The sequence below is a fragment of the Phoenix dactylifera genome, chromosome 2, assembly GCF_051530095.1.
Source record: "Phoenix dactylifera cultivar Ajwa chromosome 2, Ajwa_hap1_PhDact_Kaust_v1.1, whole genome shotgun sequence".
In the NCBI taxonomy this organism is placed as follows: domain Eukaryota; kingdom Viridiplantae; phylum Streptophyta; class Magnoliopsida; order Arecales; family Arecaceae; genus Phoenix; species Phoenix dactylifera.
The window spans coordinates 2,401,630-2,423,050 of NC_143191.1; the positions used below are offsets into that span (position 1 = coordinate 2,401,630).

The 21,421-nt window shown below is 35.9% G+C and overlaps 2 protein-coding genes across 4 annotated transcripts; both read left to right on the forward strand.

The window, feature by feature from the left end:
• Positions 1–1,125: 1,125 nt before the first annotated feature.
• On the forward strand, positions 1,126–15,196 carry LOC103719503 (uncharacterized). 3 transcript variants are annotated; one of them, XM_088714949.2, is made up of 6 exons: positions 1,126–1,612; positions 1,835–1,905; positions 3,447–3,552; positions 6,674–6,806; positions 8,515–8,664; positions 15,066–15,196. In XM_088714949.2, exons 1-6 carry the CDS (start codon positions 1,545–1,547, stop codon positions 15,081–15,083), a joined length of 546 nt encoding a protein of 181 aa, XP_088571075.2. In that variant the 5' UTR covers positions 1,126–1,544; the 3' UTR covers positions 15,084–15,196. The 3 variants fall into 3 exon arrangements, with proteins under 3 accessions (XP_088571075.2, XP_038989976.3, XP_008807004.4); XM_039134048.3 differs by lacking the exon at positions 15,066–15,196 and adding an exon at positions 10,975–12,308 and having other exon boundaries at positions 1,127–1,612; XM_008808782.5 differs by lacking the exon at positions 15,066–15,196 and having other exon boundaries at positions 1,132–1,612; positions 8,515–9,380.
• Positions 15,157–16,281, forward strand: LOC148714499 (SNARE-like superfamily protein). Its single transcript, XM_088714945.2, has one exon. The coding sequence runs from the start codon at positions 15,157–15,159 to the stop codon at positions 15,976–15,978; it is 822 nt and encodes a 273-aa protein (XP_088571071.1). The 3' UTR covers positions 15,979–16,281.
• The last annotated feature ends 5,140 nt before the right edge of the window (positions 16,282–21,421 follow it).

Below are 21,421 nucleotides of genomic sequence, written 5' to 3' on the forward strand. Positions count from 1 at the left end.
CCTTTAATCTCTTATTCAGGCAGCAGGAGGTAATCCCATCCATGCATGTGCTCCATGATATAACATTATTGAAAGTAAACCCACAAATGATGGATTCGGCAACAATTTAACCAAGGTAAAATTTTTAAATTCAAAACAAAACCTAAAGAATTCATCAATTGTTTGAAAGGAGCTCAAATAGCTGAATTTTAAAAATTAAAAATTAAAAGATTAAAACTTATATACTTACATGCATGAGAGAGGCAAAAATGGTGAAAGATAGAAAAACAACATTAACCACAACAATACATAGAATTATTTATTCATAGCTAAGACATACATGAATATAGAGCACCTGATGTATACATGACCTATTCCTTCACTGTATGTAGATTTCCAATGTATACATAAATTATTCATGACTACTTCATATGTCAGGTGCTTTATGCTTGCAGGTGGCTCCAGGCCTTTAACTATAAAAGTTTCATCACGCGTCTATTTGCATTTGACAATAATTTGATCAAAATTCAAAACAAAATATAAAAATTCATCAAAAGTTTGGGAAGAGCTTGAATAGGTAAAAAATCATAAAAAAATAAGAAAAAAATTCTAGAAAAATTTTGTACTTGCAATTATATATGAGATATAAAGCCTGAGAAAGATAAAATTTTGTACAACCAACAATAGTGGATAGGATTGTTTCTTCAAAAATTAGTGAAGATTGTTGGAGTTTACTCATGAATAATTTATCTATATAACATAAGATGGAACGGATAATTGAGTAATTCTTTGTCAGCCACTTTACGGAGGACATGATAAAAATATTAAAGAATGTTAAAAATGTAAAACTATTATTACTACTATACTTTAAACTGATAATATTGTGACTACTATGTCCTAAACTGGCAATATTTTTTTGCGGTCAAATCAAATTAAGGTTAAATTAGATACAAAATAGAAAAATATATATATATATTAATAAAAATATTTATTAAATAAATTAAAAATTCAGATTTAATTATTATTATTTTATTAATAGATAATTTAAATTAATTTGTAATAACTTGAACCAAGTTAGATGGATTAAACGTCAAGCATTGTCACCTTACTCTGCATATCACCTATCGATCCCATCAAAATCAAAATCCCACCTGATTTTTCTGTTTTTTTCCGGCTGTTGCAATACTTTCTTTGTTTTTGCTAAAATTGTAATACTTTCTGGGGGAAAAAATTAAAGCGGTTATGAGTCGCGACAAAAGGAACAGGGACGACGCCGAGAAGGAGGGCACTCGGTCTTCGAAATGGGCCTTCTTCCCCCTTAACCCTAATTCCAACCCAAATTTCTCGAAGATCCACCTCTAGAAATCCTCGTCGAAGCTTCCATTTACCAAGAAGGGAATCATTGTCTATGGCGTCGATTCTTCTTGCTGAGGGGGCTCGAGAAAGGATCAAGAAGCGTCTTTTGCCCTTTTTCTGAACCACGAAGGGTTTGGGATCTTCTGATCAATTGAACACCAAGGAGAAGGAAAGAAAGATATTTGTGGTCTTGCGGATTTGTTTGCAATATGCGGCTTGGGCTGATTTCATGGATCTATAGGAGAGTGGTCGATCCTCTCTTGCAAATTGTCAGAAAGTAATCTTTCCCTCATATACTGCTTATTTTCCTTCTATGTTTGGAGATTGGATCAGAAACGGAAACTCTTTTCCCCATTGTTTTTCGGCTTTGATTTCGTTTCTCTTTTTTAAGCATGGGAAATCATTGTTTATTTCTATGTTTTATTTCAGTTATTTCACTAAATAGATGATATTCCACCTAAATTTCACTGAGAAATTATGGATGATGTTTTTCCTGTAGGGGTGCTGAACCAAAGCAATTGGCATTTTCCGCTGCTCTTGGAACGACATTGGGATTGTTCCCAATATGTGGTATGGATGTTGCTTAAAATCATACCCATCTGTAATTCTGTCTCTTTTTGCATTTATGTGATCATTGATGTTTATCTGGGTGAAGGTGGAGCCTTCTGTTGGTTGCTTTTGGCAGTCTAGATGCATAGCTATATAAAAACCTGAAATTTGCTATGATCATGATGTAAGTTTCTTCATTATTTTGGCTGATCCATTGTGTGAGGGGTGTAGTTCTAGAGTCCATTGATATGTACGTTATAATCTGTATGGCTTGTTTGTAGGAGAATAGATATTCCGCTTAGTCACATTTGGCCAATCTTCATATAATGGATTTAACTGCTTCCACATTCTCTTTAACCCATTTTTTCTCTGGATTAATCTAATCTAACAGACATTCCTGTAAATGGGTGATTTTGGATGAGTTTCATCAGTATGAAGCCTAGTTGTTGATACAATATTATGTATGAACCTCCTTGTTTCATCATGTTGAAGAGGTGTAAATAAGGTGGCACTCCATTTATTAGTACCTTCAAATTAGAACATTGGATGACCTAGAAGTTTGCAAAAAATTTTTGTGAAATATAACAGTCAATTTATCTACATCTAAGAACAGATTACATAAAAATTAAAAAATACTGATCAGCTTTGATCTGTTGATCAGTAGTTTTGTTATGGTTCTGTTTATCTGAATCAGATTAATAATGTCTACCAGCAATCTGAAGCTGAAATATTGAGCGAGCAGGAGGGGGACATGCCCTCCTTGTTTTCATTGAGAGAATGAAATAAAACACCATAAGAAAATTTAGGAAGGATGGGAAATATTGCTCATTTGGTGAAAATTCTTGAGTACAACTAGATTTGCAAATAATCAGGAAAATGATAGGATTAGGTTGAACCTACATTACCTGGGTGTTTATCCTAAAGTAATTGCACCCAATATCTGGAAATTGGTGTTCATACGACTTTTCATATGGACACTAAATAAAAATTCTTAAAGATGAGAAGGATCGAGTACTTAACATACGTACTCGCATTAATTCTCTTACCCAATTCCATGTAACATAGAATTGATGGCATACCTTGACAATAGCATATTAAGCATTAAATGATTGAACTGGAATTTTGAAAATGACAACATGGCGGAACCTATCGTGGTATCCATAGAGTTAAATTGCTCTCCAATTTACTTAAATAAGACTTACATTATGTTTTATATGACCAACATTTAGGTCCTCTCAACACAAAACAGCTATTTATTTATTTATTTATTTATTTATTTTTACCATAACCACTGAATTACAGTGGACTGCAGCTTGACTCTATGGATTTTGTTACCATGCTTCAGTTTGTTGCAACGTTTTATAAAAAATTTATTTTTTTGAGAAAGCTGTCGGTCCTCTTTTCATGTTACGAACTATGTGAAGAAGTAAGAACATCATGCAATTTGATCTTCATCAAACATGTACGTGTGCACACATATGTGCAAACTGTACACATTTTTGCCTGTAAGTCTGATTTAAGTAAATTTGTTTAAGTTTGACATGGGTTTTTGTCAATAACAGGGGTCACTGTGTTTCTTTGTGGATTGGCAATTGCAGTACTTAGAAGTTGTTGTCATGCTCCAACAGTAATGCTTGCTAACTTTATTGCTACTCCGATTGAGTTGAGGTAATTCATAATTATTTTTGACAAGTTATCATTCACTAAATTATATTTTGTTCATGTACTTGCTGACAAAGAACTAGCAATGTTCTCAAGTTAAAATCATATTGATTGTTCAATGTCTTCTATATATCCATTGACAGTTATACTATTGAGCTTTAGATAAATTTTTTTAGCCATATAGAGCATGGCTTTGCATTATGTTGATATATCCATTGTTTAAGCAGTAAGTTATATTATTGCACATGAATGTGAATGTTGGTAAATCTTCATTGTTCTGTTGAATGATTCAACAGGTTTGCAATAAAATAGGAATATTTTGTGATTGCAAAAACATAAGTCTTGTCTAACTTTATACATTTCATATCATCGTTTCTACATACGAAGGCTATATCCTCGGCCATCAAGTCAAAAAAGAAAAGAAATATTCTTCATTTGTCTTCCCCCTACGAGGAAAACAAAGATGTTACAAGCTGTTCAAGCCTTTCAATTCACATGGAGGTGTTGTTCAAGAAAGTTTGTGAAAATTTATGTCGTCATTCTGACAAAGAAAAAATTATGGATATGACCAACAAATTATATCAGTCCTCCATTACCTTATCATAGAGGGAGGGCCTTGGCACAATAGTGAGGTTGCTTCATTGGACTTAGGTATCATGGATTTGAAACACGGAAACAGCCTCTCCATACGTGAGAATAAGGCTGCATCGGATTCTCGCCAAATTTCGTAATGGCGGGAGCCTAGTGCATTTGAATGCCTTTTTCGCTCCATGACCTACTTGATACAAGTTGTAGGCTTTCTTACATAGATTTCTTTTGTATTGTTTCTCCCATGTTTCTTAACATTGAACATCATTACCACATAACCATAGTTCTACAAGTACACTTATTATCGTTTGACACACAAATAACTCATAGATGATGTTCGTCTTGTCCTTTTAGGAAATTTATATGCTTTCCATATCAAATTTTATGAGATCGTTGGTGCCTCGGTTACTGAGGTGGTGGAAGGTGTAGCTATTGAAATGGCAAGAATGGTCATTACCTTGTTATATGTTCGATAAGGAATAACTAATGATCAATCAGCTTCTAGCTACGCTCGAGTTCGATTATTAAGTTTTGATTGATACCGATATATGATGTTTGATAATTATCTAGTACATCCATGGTCTTAGGGTGGGAATCGCTATCCATACAATTGATGCTTTTAGATATATAAATCAGCAACCCAACTCAACTAAGCCTCAATCTCAAACTAGGTGGGGTTGGCTACATGAATACTTTTCCTCCATTCTACTTGGTTTAGGGCCACACTTTTTGGAAAGAGTGGAGATACTTCATCCCATGTGATTTTCAATCTCTCTCTATCGTTCTCCATTCATTCTATATGTATCAAATTGCTCCTTCATGCTAGTGCATCCCTCAGCTTTAAGAAGTACAACATGAAAAAGTTGAATATTAGCTAATTATGATGCAGATAAAATAATATCATATTTTGAAAAAAATATAGTTATACGCATGTCGCTTCATTCCTTGGACTACACATCAAGATCTCATATTTTCTATTTAATTCCATGATGATGTTTAATAATTTTGGGTGGATTTCTTCTCTTTTCTCAAAGATATTACACCACCAAGGAAAGGTTTGCATCATAATCAAATATATAGAGGTTGTTTTTAATTCATTAGTTTTAAGCAATGTTTTGAATCCCGGTGGGATGGGGGGCGTCCCAGCTATCCTGTTCAGTTCCCTGAGAAAATGGACTAGATGGGGGTGGAACTTTAAAACCCATCCATGCGAGGAAAGAAGAAGAAAGAGAAGGAATAAATGAAAGAAGAGGAAATGGAAAGAAAAGAAGGAAAAAAGAAGAAAATGAAAGAAAGGTAGGAAGGAAAGAAGAAGAAAAAGGAAAGAAAGAAAGGAAGGGAGAAGAAAACAAAGAAAGAAAGAAAAAAGAGGAAAATGGAAAGAAAGAAAGGAATGAAGGAATAAGAAGAAAGGAAGAAAGGAAAGAAGGAAAACGGGAAGGAAAGAAGAAGGAAAAGGAAGGAAAGGAAGAAAGAAGAAGAAAAAAGAAAGAAAGAAAGGAAATAAGGAAGAATGGAAAGAAAGAAGAAAAAGAAACAGAAGAAAGAAAGGAGAGACAAAGGGGAGAGAGATAGGAAGGGTATCTTCCGAGATGTTTAACAGGATGGGCTGCCGGGATGCAGCAGGACAGCGAGGCATCACATTCCATAGAGAAATCGGGATACCTTCATCGCACAGAATTTAAAATCTTGTTTTGAAGTAGTGATTAACTATCAGTACATCAATTTACAGGGATTGGAGGAAGATAACTGGGAAATGTCAATTCCACCAAATTTCTTCTCACTAAAATTCATTCCTTCATTAATATTTCTATTTCTATTCTTGGGTAAAATAAAGGATATTCTTGTTAAGAATGACTCATGTTGTCTTCAAAAAAAAAATACCTAAAATGATTTTATTTGGTCTGTTAGATTGAAGATTTATTTTACCAAGGAACAACACACATAACAGCAGTGTATGATGGCTTAAAGATGGTCATTTTTTTGGCAACAAAAGATGGTCATTCTGTGAGAGACCTAGTAGAAACAATTTAAATACAAGGAGAAATCGTTATAACCATGCTCTTAATGCAGGTAAACTGCTCATCCTCTCTCTCTCTCTCTTTCTTTTAGCAAAAACTACTCATGCAGGAACCCCACTGCATGCCAGATTCACGAAAGGCTTTTCATGACTCACAAAATTTGTAAGCACACCATATCTTGAATCTTTTCCTGATCTTTGAAACCTTTCCATATTTTTCCAAAAAAAATCAACTTAAATTGGAACATAGCCATATCTGAAATAAATCATGTTACAATGTAATCGGTGCATACCCAATTATCATGGTGTGTGGATGTAACTTAACTAATTGCTTCGTGCATGCTTAATATTTCATAAATAACTGCCTGCAGTACATGAGAATTATTTTTTTCCCAAAAACAAGGCTGATATCTGGATATTGTCAATTCATGAATTGGTTTTATTTACTATTCACTCTAGATGTGATCTACTATTTCATGTTTATTATCATATTCGGAGTAACATTCACATTGTTTTCAGTCTGATAATACCGTTTTTGCGCTTGGGGGAAGTTATTTCTGGTGGCCCTCACTTTCCTTTAACATCTGATGCATTGAAAAAGGTGTTGACTGGGCAAGCCTCAAGAGAAGTACTAGTTTCTGTATATCATGCGGTTGGTACCTGTACTTGTTAGATAACTTCATGAAACCTTCTTTTAACAAAAGGTTCACTGCAATACTTGTCAGGATAATTCCGCAGTTAAAATATGTTTCTATATATGTAGTTTCATCTGACTTCTAGCGTGGGCTTATTCTACCATCCCTGTTCTATAGCATATTTTATCACAGTCTTGGGTTTTTTCACAAGTGAGGGAAACTGATAAAATGAATTGAAACTACTAAATATGGAAAAATCTGTAAATTCCGCATGCATGAGAAAAATAGTAAACTGGAAATAGGATAGATTGAATATTTGATGATCCTTGGTAATGCTTTCTCTGCATGGTCATGTTGATAGAAACACCTGCAAAGGGTCAGCAACTTGTACATACTGTTGCATGGCCACTATATTGCATTTCACATAATGGGCTTGTGCTTAATAAACCTCACATAAAATGCAGTCCATGTTCTGCACGTGTAGTTCAGATGATCCTTCATAGTGCCTGCTAGAGGTAGCATTGATATTGAAAAATCTGAATACTGCAAATGCTAGTTGTGATATAACCGACAGCATCAATGATAATATGAGATAAATATCAAGATGCAACAGATAGAAAACCTTGTATGGCACCTTAAAAAAGTGAGACTGTCATCTAATGGGTCGGTTGGCTTGCTTTGGGCTGAAAAAAACCTGCAAGTTCCTTGCTTCTGAAAATTAACAAATTTTGTGCACATTGAGATATAAATTTAAAGAACTAATAAAAATATGTTTCATCCCAAGGAAATCTCTATATCAATGCCACCTAGCAGTATGCTTTAGTTACATCCATAAATTTATATAGTCATATGCACAATGTCATCACCTGATAAAAAAAAACATTATGTTCTTGATTCTCCTCCACATGGTTGTTAAAAAAAAATTACATGGTTTGCATGCCAAAGATGTCAAGGAGTTTGTTGCATGAATGAACATTAAATCACAGGGTCTACAGATTTTCTGTAGGTTGCCAATATATCAAATGTAAAAAGTAGCCAACTAGATTTTTACAGTTTTACTTTGCTAGCTATGTAGTAGAATTTGTATAAGAGTCGTCACCATCAGCTTCATGCATTTACCCTGCATCAACAAATTAATTTCATGCATTACATGGCAAGTTAATTGGATATTTATGTAATAAATGTGCCTCATGCCAATACTGTTGCTCAGCTTTAAGATTCTTCCCTTGCTATTTGTCTTAATTGAGGACTACGCTGTCTATCCACACTAGCCTTTCTGAATAGGAATTCCACTATCCTTCGAAGAAATTAGAGCCCCTTTCATCAGACTCCTCAAAACCTTCATGCACATGCTCTTATTGTCTAATTTGTTCCTACACCACCTCATTAGCAAATATGCATTTCCTATCCTTGTTTTACCACGAAAATACCACTAGTATCTTAAACTATCTTCTTTATTTGCCAACAACTAATGCATACAACATTGAGGATTTTTTTGCTAAAATTTTTGCAAGAACCCCACAAGGCAGGTTGCTGAAAGATAGTTTATTATTATGAGCAAGTATATGACATTATGGATCATTATCATCAACAGCAAGTATTAGACATTATAATCTTGTTTCTTTGACTTTTTTTCTCTTTTTCCTCCTCATCTTTAGTCCATTTGTCATTGCTTTTGTTCTGTGATGCTGATCTAAGTAGATCATGTCAAACTTTTTCTTGCAGTTGTTAGGCTGGATTGTTGCGGCTCCTTTCATCCTTGGTGCCCTTTATGTGATCTTCATACCATGTTTCAGTTATTTGGTCCGAAGGTTCAGTCCTGTACCATCAAGTCCAACAACTCTGCTCCATTCCCTTTCTGAGGTCAAGATCAAGGTAAGGGATGTCTAGTTTCTTCATCATGGAGTGACTCCCTCTGTATATTCACCCTTTAAGAGGACACCTAGACATGCTTCTTGACATTCCAACAAGAAAGTGGTTCTTGTATTCTTGAGTGCTCCAACTTGAAATCTTCCATAAATGATGACGAGGCGGATTGGATTTAGATGTGAAGCTTTGGGTATTATAACTGCTCTTTTAAGCTGGCTGGATCAAAAGACTGTCTAGATTCTAATTCTAGAACCATGAAAGTTTTCTGGACTAGTGCTGGAGTGGGGTTGAGAAGGTATGGAGGTGAGCCTATATTGGTCCATACTTGCCAGTTGGTGATTCCAGCCAGAGTTCTGGAAAAGACCTGAAATTGCCCCATTGGGACTCATCAAAGTCCAAGCCTGATCAAACCAAATCAGTAGGTATGCCAGCTCCCTGACCGATTACTCTTTAGCAACCTGTCATGATCTGATTCTCTCTAACATATGTGGGAAAGAGGTAAAGATCAGAATCTGCTCCTTGTTGGATAATTTGTAACCTGAGTTGATAGCCACTGATTGATGATGCATGTATTTTTTCTGAATCTTGATCTAAACTGTTGGCTGTCTGGAGCTTGTTCTGACTTGGATATGCTTTGATGAACGAGACTTCTTTGTTGACTATAACATTGGCCATTTTTTTGAGAAGATAAACACTGACCTGCACTAATCTGTACTTCGAAATGTAGACCATGCACAGCAGTTTCATTGATTTGGTAGTCTGATTCATTTGAAACCCTTTAAGCTGGTTTACACGTGCTACGGAACAGCTGTTCTCTTTCTTTGAGAAAAATATGGAACAGTTGTTCTCATGTTTTGAATGGGTACAAGTTTTTTAGTGACATTGATGTCACCATAACATAGATCGCTCTGCATGGTACTCGGCCATGACTTCCTGTTATAAGGTGAGTTAGATGCCTAGTTCAGCCCTGGGCTCGGTTTTTATAACAGCTGTTATACTTATATAATGTTATAACAGAAAATAATGGGCAAGAACGGTGAAATAACAATGTCCTGTATATAATGTTAGGTGATACTTTATACACTGACATGTTGATTTGAATTCTTAAAAACAAAGAAACATCATATGTGTCCACTTAAGGACATTATCTGTGCTATACAATATAATAGATGTTATTTAGAAATATATGATATACATATGTATAGGGGACTTTTTATTGTTTGGATGTCAGATTATAGTTATAATGATATTTGTGATCTAATGGAGTAGGAGGAGGTCCGAACGCTCATTATTCCCTTTTCTTTTGCCCGCCTGCTGGGAATTCAAGCAATAAGACAGGTTACGCATCTTAGGGCTGGAGACATGTTGCAAGCTTCAGATTACATTTGTTTCGCACCTTGGGTTTGGGGGCATGGTGCAAGCTTTAGATTACATTTGTTTTGCCTGAGTGATACTTTGTGATAATACAAGAGTTTGTGAAGCCTAGCAAACTGTTGTGACTTTCTGCAAAAGACGCAGATCATACATGAAAGAAGTGATATGGTAAAAGAGCCCCAACATGCAATAGGAGAGTAGTTCTTTAGGACAAATTCGATGAGTAATGCTACAGTAGCATGCAAAAGTCATACAGAAATATCTCACTTTTCTGCGTCAGCTACGTGGTATTTAATGGTGATAGTTTGGTGGCTAGTCTGATGATCATCAAGTTTTGAGTTTGCCTCATAACATCATTGCCTATAATGTCCAATGCATGCAAGGGAAAGTATGAAAGTTTGTAATTCCTGATACTATAATGTATTCTGTTTTTAATTTATCACCTATATGTAACAGAAGTAGTTTACATATGATAGTTACATCCTACAGGAGTTATTATATTATATTTATATAATCAGATATAAATCTACTCTCACTTTTTTTTGCTAAGCATCTCCTGTAAATTACTATGTCAGCTCCATATTAACACCCCAACCCCTGTATTTGGTGCTTAAGAACTGGATTTCAACTAATTCAGAATTTAGGAAAATAGAACAAACTTAGGAAAATAGTCTTGATAAATGGACATGGTGGAAATTCCAGTGAAAGTGGATGACCAGCGCCCATTCAGGACTTCGGTTTGTAATATAGTTAGGGTATTGCAGAGAACAGTCCAATGTTTCAAGTTTAACAGATGAGCAATGAAGAATGTTGATTCTAGTTAATTTGCCCAATGACTTGTTTCTTCTAGCCTTGTATGTTGGACGCTAGCTGTTTTGCTTACTTAGGACCTGACTATTTCCTGTAACCAATTTAATTCTTTGTTTCTTGGTCTCATTGCAGCATTAACATCACGACTTCAGACCGACTTTATTTATTTGCTGGTGTCTCATTAAGCTCTGGCAAACAGTCTTATCATGCAAATGCCCTTGTGGACAAAAACACCTTGATCTATTCACGTTTTTTTTATGTGTGTTTGTGTTTTGGTCTCGGTGGATGGGGTTCACTTGATGTGCCCTCAAGCTTAATTTAAAGATAGTGGAACGTGCAAGTTAAAGGATGTTGTGTGTGTGATGGATGGATATCACATGATTATCCTCTCGAGCTTAATTTAAACATAGGGGAAGGTATGTGAAGGATATTAAGGTTAATACAATCCTTAAACCTCATCAAGGTATCTAAGGTTCTTTGATAAAGTCAAATTTCAAATGGCTTGTTTCGGATGAGAGTGATGGGAGAAGGAAATTGGGAAAGCATTGACCTGAGCTATAGTTTTATTCCAGTGATGTCTGTAGTTTCTTCCAAGGAATAGCTGATGTTGTAATCATCAATTTAATTAAGATGTATTTCATACTTATCCTTGCATGTTTGTGTTATAATAATCGGAAGAGCCATCAACTTCTGATAGAAGGCATTGGTCCCTCTGATTTTTAGAGTGGAGATTAGGTAAATAGTTAAGATGACTACCTGAAACTGTGACTGCATGATTAGGATAGAAATGGTATCTGTGCCTACAATTTTTGATTCCTATACTGCAAAGCATATGTAAATTTGAGATGTAATCATGAGTTTGGGGTATAAACTATGTTCATTCTAGATACATACAGGATTAAGCAATAGAAACGGTTATTTATATCATGTAGGACTATTATCCAACACAAGCAGGGCATGTTATTTAAGAAAGAGAGAAGAAACTGTTTAGATGGTAGAGGTAGTGCTATACTTTATTAATTTTTTGAATTTTGATTTAAGGAAAATCGTAAAGCTGAAATAACTCACTCAGAACATCTTTTAAAGATTTGTATGGTATTATTAGGTCAGAGGCCAATCCAACCACTTGCTCCTTTCCAACTTAGTCTCGGTCGTACCATAATGTGTCCAAACTTTAATATTTTTTTACTCTAAGACCAGGTCCTATAGCGCTCGTGTTAAATAGATGACAGAATTGTAAACAATTATTGAATGATTTTAAGCTGAGGAACATAGAGGTCTCTCCCACCATCTTTTTATGTACCTCTTTCACATTGTTGAAATCACTTGCCACTAATCGGGGGCCTTATACAACTTGACTGATTCTCATGAGCTTCCACCACAATTTCTTCCTGATAGCTGCACTATTAGATCCATACACTACAAAAAGATTCACATCTATCTTAATTGTTGGCAAAAAAAAACAAGTTAACATCTCTTTGGATTCTAGGACTTTAGATATATTCTAAATATGGGGACTCCAAAGCAGCCAAACTCTACCTCTCGGGCTGCTGCTATAATCCTTTAGAATTTCTTAGCAACCCTATAACACTTGTTTTCTTTTAACTTTTGATTCAACAAAATCCACCAAGTCCACTTTCTAAGATCTGATATGGGCACGACCCTTGCTAGTTTGTTATTTATAAAGAGGAAAATAAAACTATAAATTTACAAAAACAAACAGTTACAACAAAAAGTCTTCAAAAGATGGATTTGCTTACGTAGACGGTAGACCCCACTACTCAGAAAAACAAGTTCATCACCAGAAAATGGGCTTAAATTGATGCTTAAGATACGAAAATCTTGTGGCATCCTTAATATTGATAAACCTTAAAATAATTAATGATATGCTGACATCTAACCTGTCTGTCTTGCATAACTTGGAGGGGACAGTCTTCAAAGTCATTATTTATCCTTTCTCAACTCTCAAGCAAAGAGGTTAGCTATCCTAACTACCTTTCGTTTTTGCATAAAATTGGGAACCTAGCATTAGAGCTGCCCTGGAAAATTAAGCATGACACCAATACAAATGAAACCTCCATCACTTATTGGTGCACAGATTGACTTTTTTCATTCCTCTCATTTTCTCATCTAATGTCATATCATTTTCAACCATACATGCTTATCTTACAAACATATGGTTAACCGATGCATTATGAAAGATGAAAACAATGGAGATACAAAAGATCATTAATGAATATGATTATCATAAAAGAAATTAAGTAATCGATGTATTTGCCATTTTGGCTAGATATTTTGTGCAACTCTCTCTTTTTTGGACAATACACTGTTAGCAACTATTCTTATGTTATAGTCTTTTTTTTGTAATTTTTAATTTAACCACAATAAAAGGCAATTAGCATAAAAAATGTCTAGATGTAGACAAAACTTACGAAATAAAATTCACATAAAGCATCTAGAAAAATATTTTGTTGTCCTATTCCCTAGGAGATAATTAAAAGAAGTTGGTATTTTGACCTAAAATATAGTCAATAATATTAACTACCATTTTGACAGCTGCTAACATGTGACATGGTCAAGTGTGCTGAAAACATAGAGTGCTGAATCAATAGATGAGCAATTTGATTGAAGGAAGTAGTTTGAGGTGCTGACTAATAGACATTAAAAATCCTTTTACCCCACCTAATGCTGGTTTGACAAGTTCGTGGGCATGAAGCATGCTCTCCATGACACGCCAGTAGAGTATTTTTGTTCAACTGGGGAGGAGTCTAAAAAAGGTTGCTATCCCAGAAAAGGTCAAGGACTCTACACTGGTGAAGTGTTAGCTAAGTAAGGTTAGCAAGTAAATCAAGATTGTACTCTATGTGGCTTAAGGAAGGAATCTATTTCTCATTAATGTACCAAATGCCTCTTTGCTTGTAGTTTGTGGAATGCCATCAAAATTCAATTAAGACTGATAGGGTGGCCTTCAAACACGCATGATCTTTGGACTGGTTGGAGGAGAACAAAATTCCAAGCTTCTATGAGGAGAGTGGGAGACCAACTTTGTGCGGCTCCATGTTAGAAAATCTACAAGAAAAAAAAAAAGAAGCAAGAATCTTCACTAAGAAGGCCTCCTTCATTTACGCAACTCTTCAAAAAGCATTGCATGCATGCATTCCAAAATTGGCAGCACTTATGTTCTAAGAAAAAAATAGAGGCTATAGAACAACCTTGTAATGCACAATCCAACAGCATGTTAAAGTTTGATAGCATCATCTAATACTCTGCTGGCTTCTTTTCTTTGTATGTAACCATTTCTGTATATAACTTCTTCTATTAATAAATTGGAGGAAGCTTCTTGTTTCCTCCCCTTTCTTTTCAACCAAAAAAAAAAATCATCTTTAGAAGCACCCAGCACTATAATTTCTTAGCGAGTTGATGGTCCCGGGTGTCATCCATGTCTATGCTACCTTCCCTGACAAGAACCCATTCTCAATTATTATTTGCTTGCAATAATTCTTTCTTAAAAAAGTATATCTAGAAAGATTCTAAAGTCAGCCTGTTAAAGGAATTTGCTCTTTATTACTTGCCAATGACCACCAGGGCCACGTGGCAATGATACGGCTTTTGAAATATAAAAATAACTCCAGTAGGTGGAAAATTCGTAACTCGCTATTCTCTTGAGTGTGATTCGTGGGTCATCTTTATTAACCTTTCTTTGCATGTTGGATTGCTTTGAAATCTATGCTAGTGGGTATACAATCCAAATCCGTAACATAAATTTTATATTCATTTTTCTTGTTAATCATCAAATGAATTCTCCAATAAGATCTAGACGTCTAGATTTAGATCTTCAGCCGTGTCAACGCATGAGTCGGTCTTGTACTCGTGTCCACATAACCAAGTTGGTAGGTACTTGCTACGACGCTGACTGCTCATTAATAAGATGATGCGACCGGGAAAAGAGACAACCGGTCTAGGGTTTTGGATTTGGGCATCTTGAGAAAGTCCGAGCTTCCAAGCAAAGCAATTACGGTACTTCTTTCTCTAGATTCCTCTCCATCTTTGATCTTTCTCAAAAACGCTGACTTCAGTTTGATTATTGCCTCTTCCCTCCGAATTACTGCAATTAGGGTTTTTATGCTTTTAAAAAGTGGCAGTTTGGGTTTATATTGGATTCTGAATCTGGTTTTCTTTTGTATCATGTAATTTCCGACACCCCAAACCAAATCTTGTATAAGATCGAATCTAAGGGGTGATTCATGACCCGAAAGCTCAAGTTTTTTGAGCTTCTGGTGGTCATCCAAATCCTTTGTGCAGCTGAGAACTTTGATGAATTCACGGCGGCCGAGGTCCGTGGGGCCTGCTGCATCTCATTGCAAATCCATGGAAGTAGAGATAGTAGAGAAGTCATCAACAGCAAGAGATTCTTCTATTGACAACACGGTATACTGCTGCGTCGCCAAAGGGAGCAGAATTCTCTACTCTTACAACAGCAAAGACCGTGAGCTCGAAGCCCTGGCCGCCCTTTGCCTTGAGAATGCCCCGCCCTTCCACAGATGGTACTTCCACAGTGTCGGGTCAAGAACTTTTGGTTACTTGATGGAAGGTGGATGCACCTATTTCGCCATCGTCGATCCTAGCTTGGGGAATTTGGAGATCCTTCGATTCCTAAGGCACATTCGGGACGGGTTCAAGAGAGTCTCAAGGAATGGTTTCCATGATGAGTTGGTGCCCATCATCCGGCAGTTGATCACCTCATTGGAAAGAATGCCTCGACCAACAAATTCCATTGATGCAAGTTTAGAGGGGGGCGAGTCGGTTGATGGTACCTCCATGTCTGGAAAGACCCCTTTACTTGGAAATAGCAAGCGTGATAGGAGGAAGATGAAGGATAAAGTAGTCGAGAATGATGAAGTTTGTGAAGACCATAGAGATGAAGGGGTAAAGATCCATATGCCACCAGAACCAGCAGGCAATATGTCGTTGCAGAAGAGCTCGAGTTTGATGAGGTCTCCGGCACAGCAAATTGGACAGAGGTTGTGGTGGCGACATGTGAAAGTAGTTGTTGCTGCCGACATTATCGTTTGCCTGGTTTTGTTTGGTGTTTGGTTGGCTGTCTGCAAGGGTTTCCAGTGTATTTCGAGTAGATAGTTTAAATTGGTTGGATTTCGAGAGCAAAGATGATGCTAGAATTGAAAGCATGAAACACTTCATCAGATGTAATTCTGAAACGTTTATTTACTTAAAAAGAGATGGACACAACAAAATTAGAAGGAAAAGAAACAGCTGGTATTTCTTGTTGCAAATTTTAGAAAGAATGGATGAAGAGATTTACTTAGCAGTGTCAAAATTATTGGGATTTTTATAGTGTAGTTTTATATGTTGTATCTTTTTCCTCTCTTTTATGGGAGGTGTTACATCTGCGGTAATGAATGTTTATACATATTTTTTTCATGCTCTCGTTTTGTGCACTATATGAAAAGTTCTTGTCGTAAACAGATAAGCACAATACAAAGTAATACTAACTGTTTGCTTTTTAATTTTATTTAGATTTACTAATTGATTCAAATTCATTTGCTTAAATTAATGTAGTGTTACGAGTGGAAGGACTTTTTCAATTCACATTATCCTAGTTTGCTAGAATATGATCCAAAGGTATACGTGCAATCTCATGTGCTCTCGTTATGATTTGAGATCTTTCTCATTTCATGATCTTGAATCAATTGTGCTCAATGTTTCAAAAATTTTGAAATTCTAGTAGCTGAGATTGTTAAGAAGGGTTTGATTGTTAGAAAAGAGAGTTCAAAATGGGAGAATGCAAGATGACAGAGAAGAAGAAAATCATGTATTGGATTAAAGAGTCGATTATAAGATGTAAATTATTGTATGAATTTTCAGTGCATAACCAAACATCAACATCATAACCTGTGATTTCAGAAAACATACAAAATTAAAGAGAGATATGAGTTTGTCGTATATCCAGCATCCTAAATCGGCCTTCATTTAGTTTAGTTTACCTTTTCCTTGGGTAAAATTTTATCTTTTTTCATATATACCATAACTGAAATTTCTTTCCTTTATGATCTGGAAGCTTTACATGATGTAGTTGGCAGCTGCTCATAACCTACAAGCTGAAAGTCAGTTATATGCTTTGGAGACAAATGAAGTACAATTTTCTCGACACTATTGTTGATAGCCTCTTCATATTTTTCAGAAAGTTGCTGATGTTACATTTACTATCTACATTTAAGGTGGTGATTCATAATAGAATTGCATAGATTTTTTTGTTTTTTTTTTCTGTTGCACTTCCATTTTTATGTGATATCTGGATAGTGTTCTTTTTTCCAATACAAGTGACCTCAGTGCTAGCTGCTGTCACACCATAACTATGAATATGAAAATATCTTCCTTCTGATCTAGATGTGGTGGAGTGCTCTATCCATAACATGCTAGTTACTGGTCAAGGTTGCTTGGATCTAGTCAAGATAAAAATAGTTGTTGTTGTCTATAAAAATCATCAAACTCAAGGAATATTCTTCTATGCTGAATGCTTAGACTTAACCTTGCCTATTTTTATCTTGGGGGTGCGCAGATTTTTCTTAATGCATTTGTAGCAGAGGTGGATCTTTGGTCTTTGAGGTGAATATGAGGACCACCATAGATTTCACTGATAATTATATGTTCAAGATGTGAAAATAAGAAATAGCAAGAAAATCAGTTAATTTGGTATTCTCAAAATAATATTGCTTGTACTGATTACAGGTAAAGTTGATATAAAAATTCCTCTGGTATGGATTCCTCCCCGGGGACAAATTAGCCCTCCATCCTGGATTGGCCATCTTAGATGTGTGGCATGATACGGCTGTTAAGGGTTGTGTTTCTGAACATTTTTCAGTGATCTTTCATGCAGTATTTGATGACGACTTTGGCTTAAATATCATTCAGCAATTACAGAATTACTAAATTATAATATGTCAATCACCTAAAGGTTTGTTCTCTTTAATGATTAGGTGTTTGAAGACTGTTTTCTGTTTGCAATAGCTTAATTTATTACTTTAAGTTTTTTTTATGTTCTCAAGTATGTTGTGCTGCTTAGATGCCTTTTGGCTGAGTCAAATTAATCTGTTGATGACCTGTTTGAGAGATGTCTTCTTAAATTTAGTAAGGTGCTTCCAAAAATAATCCTGAGTCATTATATTCTTCAATTTGTCATTTCAAGTTTCAACTAGATAAGTAGCACTTAATTTAATTGGTTCATGGTTTTGCTATGGACCTTATATTATACTGCAGTTTATATTAGCTCTTGATTGATTATTTCTCTATCTATTGGCATATTTAACTCGATTCTCGTATTGAAGAGTTTTAGGATCTCATTTGGATGAACTTTAGAAGAACATGAAACTCCAGAAACTGTCGCTTCTGGATCTGGGGTCAAGAGGACTCATCTGTTTTTATTGCCTGCATGATGATTTAAACCCTTTTCCATGGTGATTGCCATGTGGCTGTTGCTGTGGAGTGACATGATCTCGTAGTAAATACATGGGCTAGCATGGCTTTCCTCACAAAAAGTTTAATTACTGCAGTTTGATGTGATCTCGATATGGTTCGGTGTAGCTTGTTGCAGTCTGATACAGTTGCAGGTCTGGCTGCACTGCTTGACAGCCCAACCATGAACTTTTGGGATGCCAATGACATGCACTTCAAGCACTAGACAAATCCACTCCCACAAGCCCAACTTTAAGCCCAATGACATGCAGGTCTGATACACTTCCAACTTTAAGTGCTTGACATGCAGGTCTAGCTTGTCTAGTGTTTGGGAAGTGAGTAAAATCGCTTCATCTAACGGTTAAAAAAATGAACAGTCATCTAGCTTCTCTGATATCTGTTCGAATATAACTTCCATGATCGTATTAATCGAACTGATACAACCTTTCAATGTGCCCTTTCATCTTTTTAAATAGGCTGTTACATCATAAATCTTGGGTTAATGGTTCGAAGACCAGTTTTGCAATCTGTTTTTCAAGAACTCAGACAGTGTTTTATCCTGAAAACAAAATTGCTGGATTTTCCAACTGCAATTAATAGAAAGCAATATTTGTTTGAAAGACAGATTAACCTTCGACTCACTGTCCTACGATGATTAAGCCATTATCCTACCCTTGATCTTTTTATTTTTTTCCCTACATTATACACAACATTTTATGTTTAGTTTTCAATAAAATTAGTCCATTGTTTTGCATATATTGACATTTTTTTCACATGCTTATCCCTATTCTGGAACATAGTTATTTCTGTTCTACATATGATTACATTTAAATGTGTATGAGATTGGGGAATAAAGATTATATGATCATTAAAATCAAGAGGTAGGGATTAAATTTGTAGTCAATAGGGACTAAATATGAAATGATAGTCAATATCAATTACCTCACATGAAAGAGAGGAAGTGGAGGAAGTGTTCTGGATTCAATGTCATGGAACAAGAAAATAATTGCTTATAAATCCACCAACATTACAACCTAAACTTGTATGTCACACTGATTTCTAATCATGACCCTTCTCAATTTTAGTACCGTTCGGATTCATCGTGTCTATTAACAATCCTAAATTTTTTAAACAAAATATAATAGATGGCGCAGACATTTCTAATATGGATACGTTTAAAAAAAATAAAAAAATAATACATCACATAGTGCTTTAGACATGTAATCCAAGGGCCTTCATAAATTTTTTGTTCCATCATCACAACCGTCCGATGTAAAACTTGACGATCACGAGAAGGTGCAACGCTGCAACGGTCCCGATCCCTTTAGGGCCGGCGAGACGGTCCGGCTCTTAAGCCGAGCCGAGCCGAGCCAGGGTTAGTGGGTTGCGGGGTGGGGTCGAGCGTGCGGAGGGAGGCTCAGAACCCACGTTGCGTTCATCAGAGGCTCCGCTGTCGCTTTCGGGTCAAAAAGCACGCAAGTTGGAGACAGCTGCCACCGATATTTTACACATTTAAAAAATATTAAAAAAAATTACGACGACAGAAAAGAGAAAAAGGTTTCCTGCTTCCTCGACTCCTCAGAAATTGTACGTAAACAAAAAAAAAACTTAATAGCTCTATTAACCCCAGCTTTTGAGGGAATAACAGGAATGCCCTTCTGTTCTGCTTGTTGAGCCTACCGTGGCCCTGAAGGTGGATGCCAAATGGACTCGAGAGGCCAAGACAGCGTGTGCAATGAGACTATAAGGAATTAAAGTTTAGCATGTCATGACAGTATTTCTGGTCTTCAAGATTTACTGTTTAAGTTATTCTCCAGGACTCTCGCATATTCAATAAATTGGGTGGCCCAGCCTCCTCTTCTCTTAAAAAATATATATATATATATTCTCCAGTATTCTGAGTTTTGTTAATCTTATTCGATGAACTGTTTTTACAAATTTACTCTTTCAAAAAAAAAAAAAAAATTGGGTATCCCGGTAACTCACGCCAACCTGGCATGAATTCTACTATCAGAGTCAAAGAAAATAAGAGTATATAAGTATGGGGGAGCGGAGTCAGTCTCTGTCCATAAAACTTCTTTCGATTGGAGCCCAGTCTACTGCCTAATTCGCCTCTCGATGCACATTGGCCACTTGGAACAATCTGTAACCGGCCACCAAGCTCTGGATATCCCTGAGTAGGGAGTGATCATGGCTCTGTCGTTCGGCGATGCAAATTTACTTAGTCACCGTAATCGAGTCCCCTGTTAGGATTATTTTTCTATATAATACAACTTCTACTAATATTGCAAAGGCATAGGGATAATATTGGAAAGGTACGAAAATAAAGACGATGACGACCATGCTATGTTTAATTGATGGCATTTAATGCCATGATATTTGAAAATAGTCCTCGTAGCCACCATGCGGAAAGACTAATAGTTGAAGGTCTTCTACAATTTATGTTCAAAACCAAGCAAATAGTGTTCAAAACTCACATCAGTTTTATAAGAACGCCTAGTCTAATAATGGGGTTAATTTCTTACAAATCTGTATGATTGATTTTTGTAATTCACATAAACTGTTTTGTGAAATTGTACTAGTGGACACCGCAAGTGCATTAGCTTGATGGAGTCCAAAGGTAATTACATTAAATGCTGGAAAACATTTTATTCTTGAAAAAAAGTAAAGCATTGAACTTCCAAAAATTTTAGCATAGGATGAAAATAAATTACAGCCATCGTTAAACTAGCAACCTAGTAGTCAAACTTCAACTAGACCAATAACAATCACAATTGATATGCTATAGAAATAAGTGAATGTCATGCTCTCCTAAGGTTATGATTTTGCAAGTTGTTGCATTATACTGCAATTTATAGATACACCGATACCCGATGTAAATTAAGTGGTACCACATGTGTTCACTCCTATCTTGACATAAATTATCAAACATTTTGCATTACAAAGAGTAGTGCATACCTGACCACATCGCTCAACTTGGAAATAGGAAGCTCTCGCTCATCTCCGAAATGGAGAGCGTCACATTGGGGTACCAAACATGCGCGATAGGAAGATGAGCAAAAGTCTTTCATTTTCATGATGATAAGGAACGTGGCATCTATCCAAGCAT

Bases quoted from the DNA above. Each gene is read 5' to 3' on its own strand.
- LOC103719503 (XM_088714949.2), top strand. From the start codon at position 1,545: ATGCGGCTTGGGCTGATTTCATGGATCTATAGGAGAGTGGTCGATCCT. The intron at 1,613-1,834 runs GTAATCTTTCCC...TTTTTCCTGTAG, and splicing joins CTCTTGCAAATTGTCAGAAA to GGGTGCTGAACCAAAGCAAT. The intron at 1,906-3,446 runs GTATGGATGTTG...TGTCAATAACAG, and splicing joins GGGATTGTTCCCAATATGTG to GGGTCACTGTGTTTCTTTGT.
- LOC148714499 (XM_088714945.2), top strand. From the start codon at position 15,157: ATGAATTCACGGCGGCCGAGGTCCGTGGGGCCTGCTGCATCTCATTGC.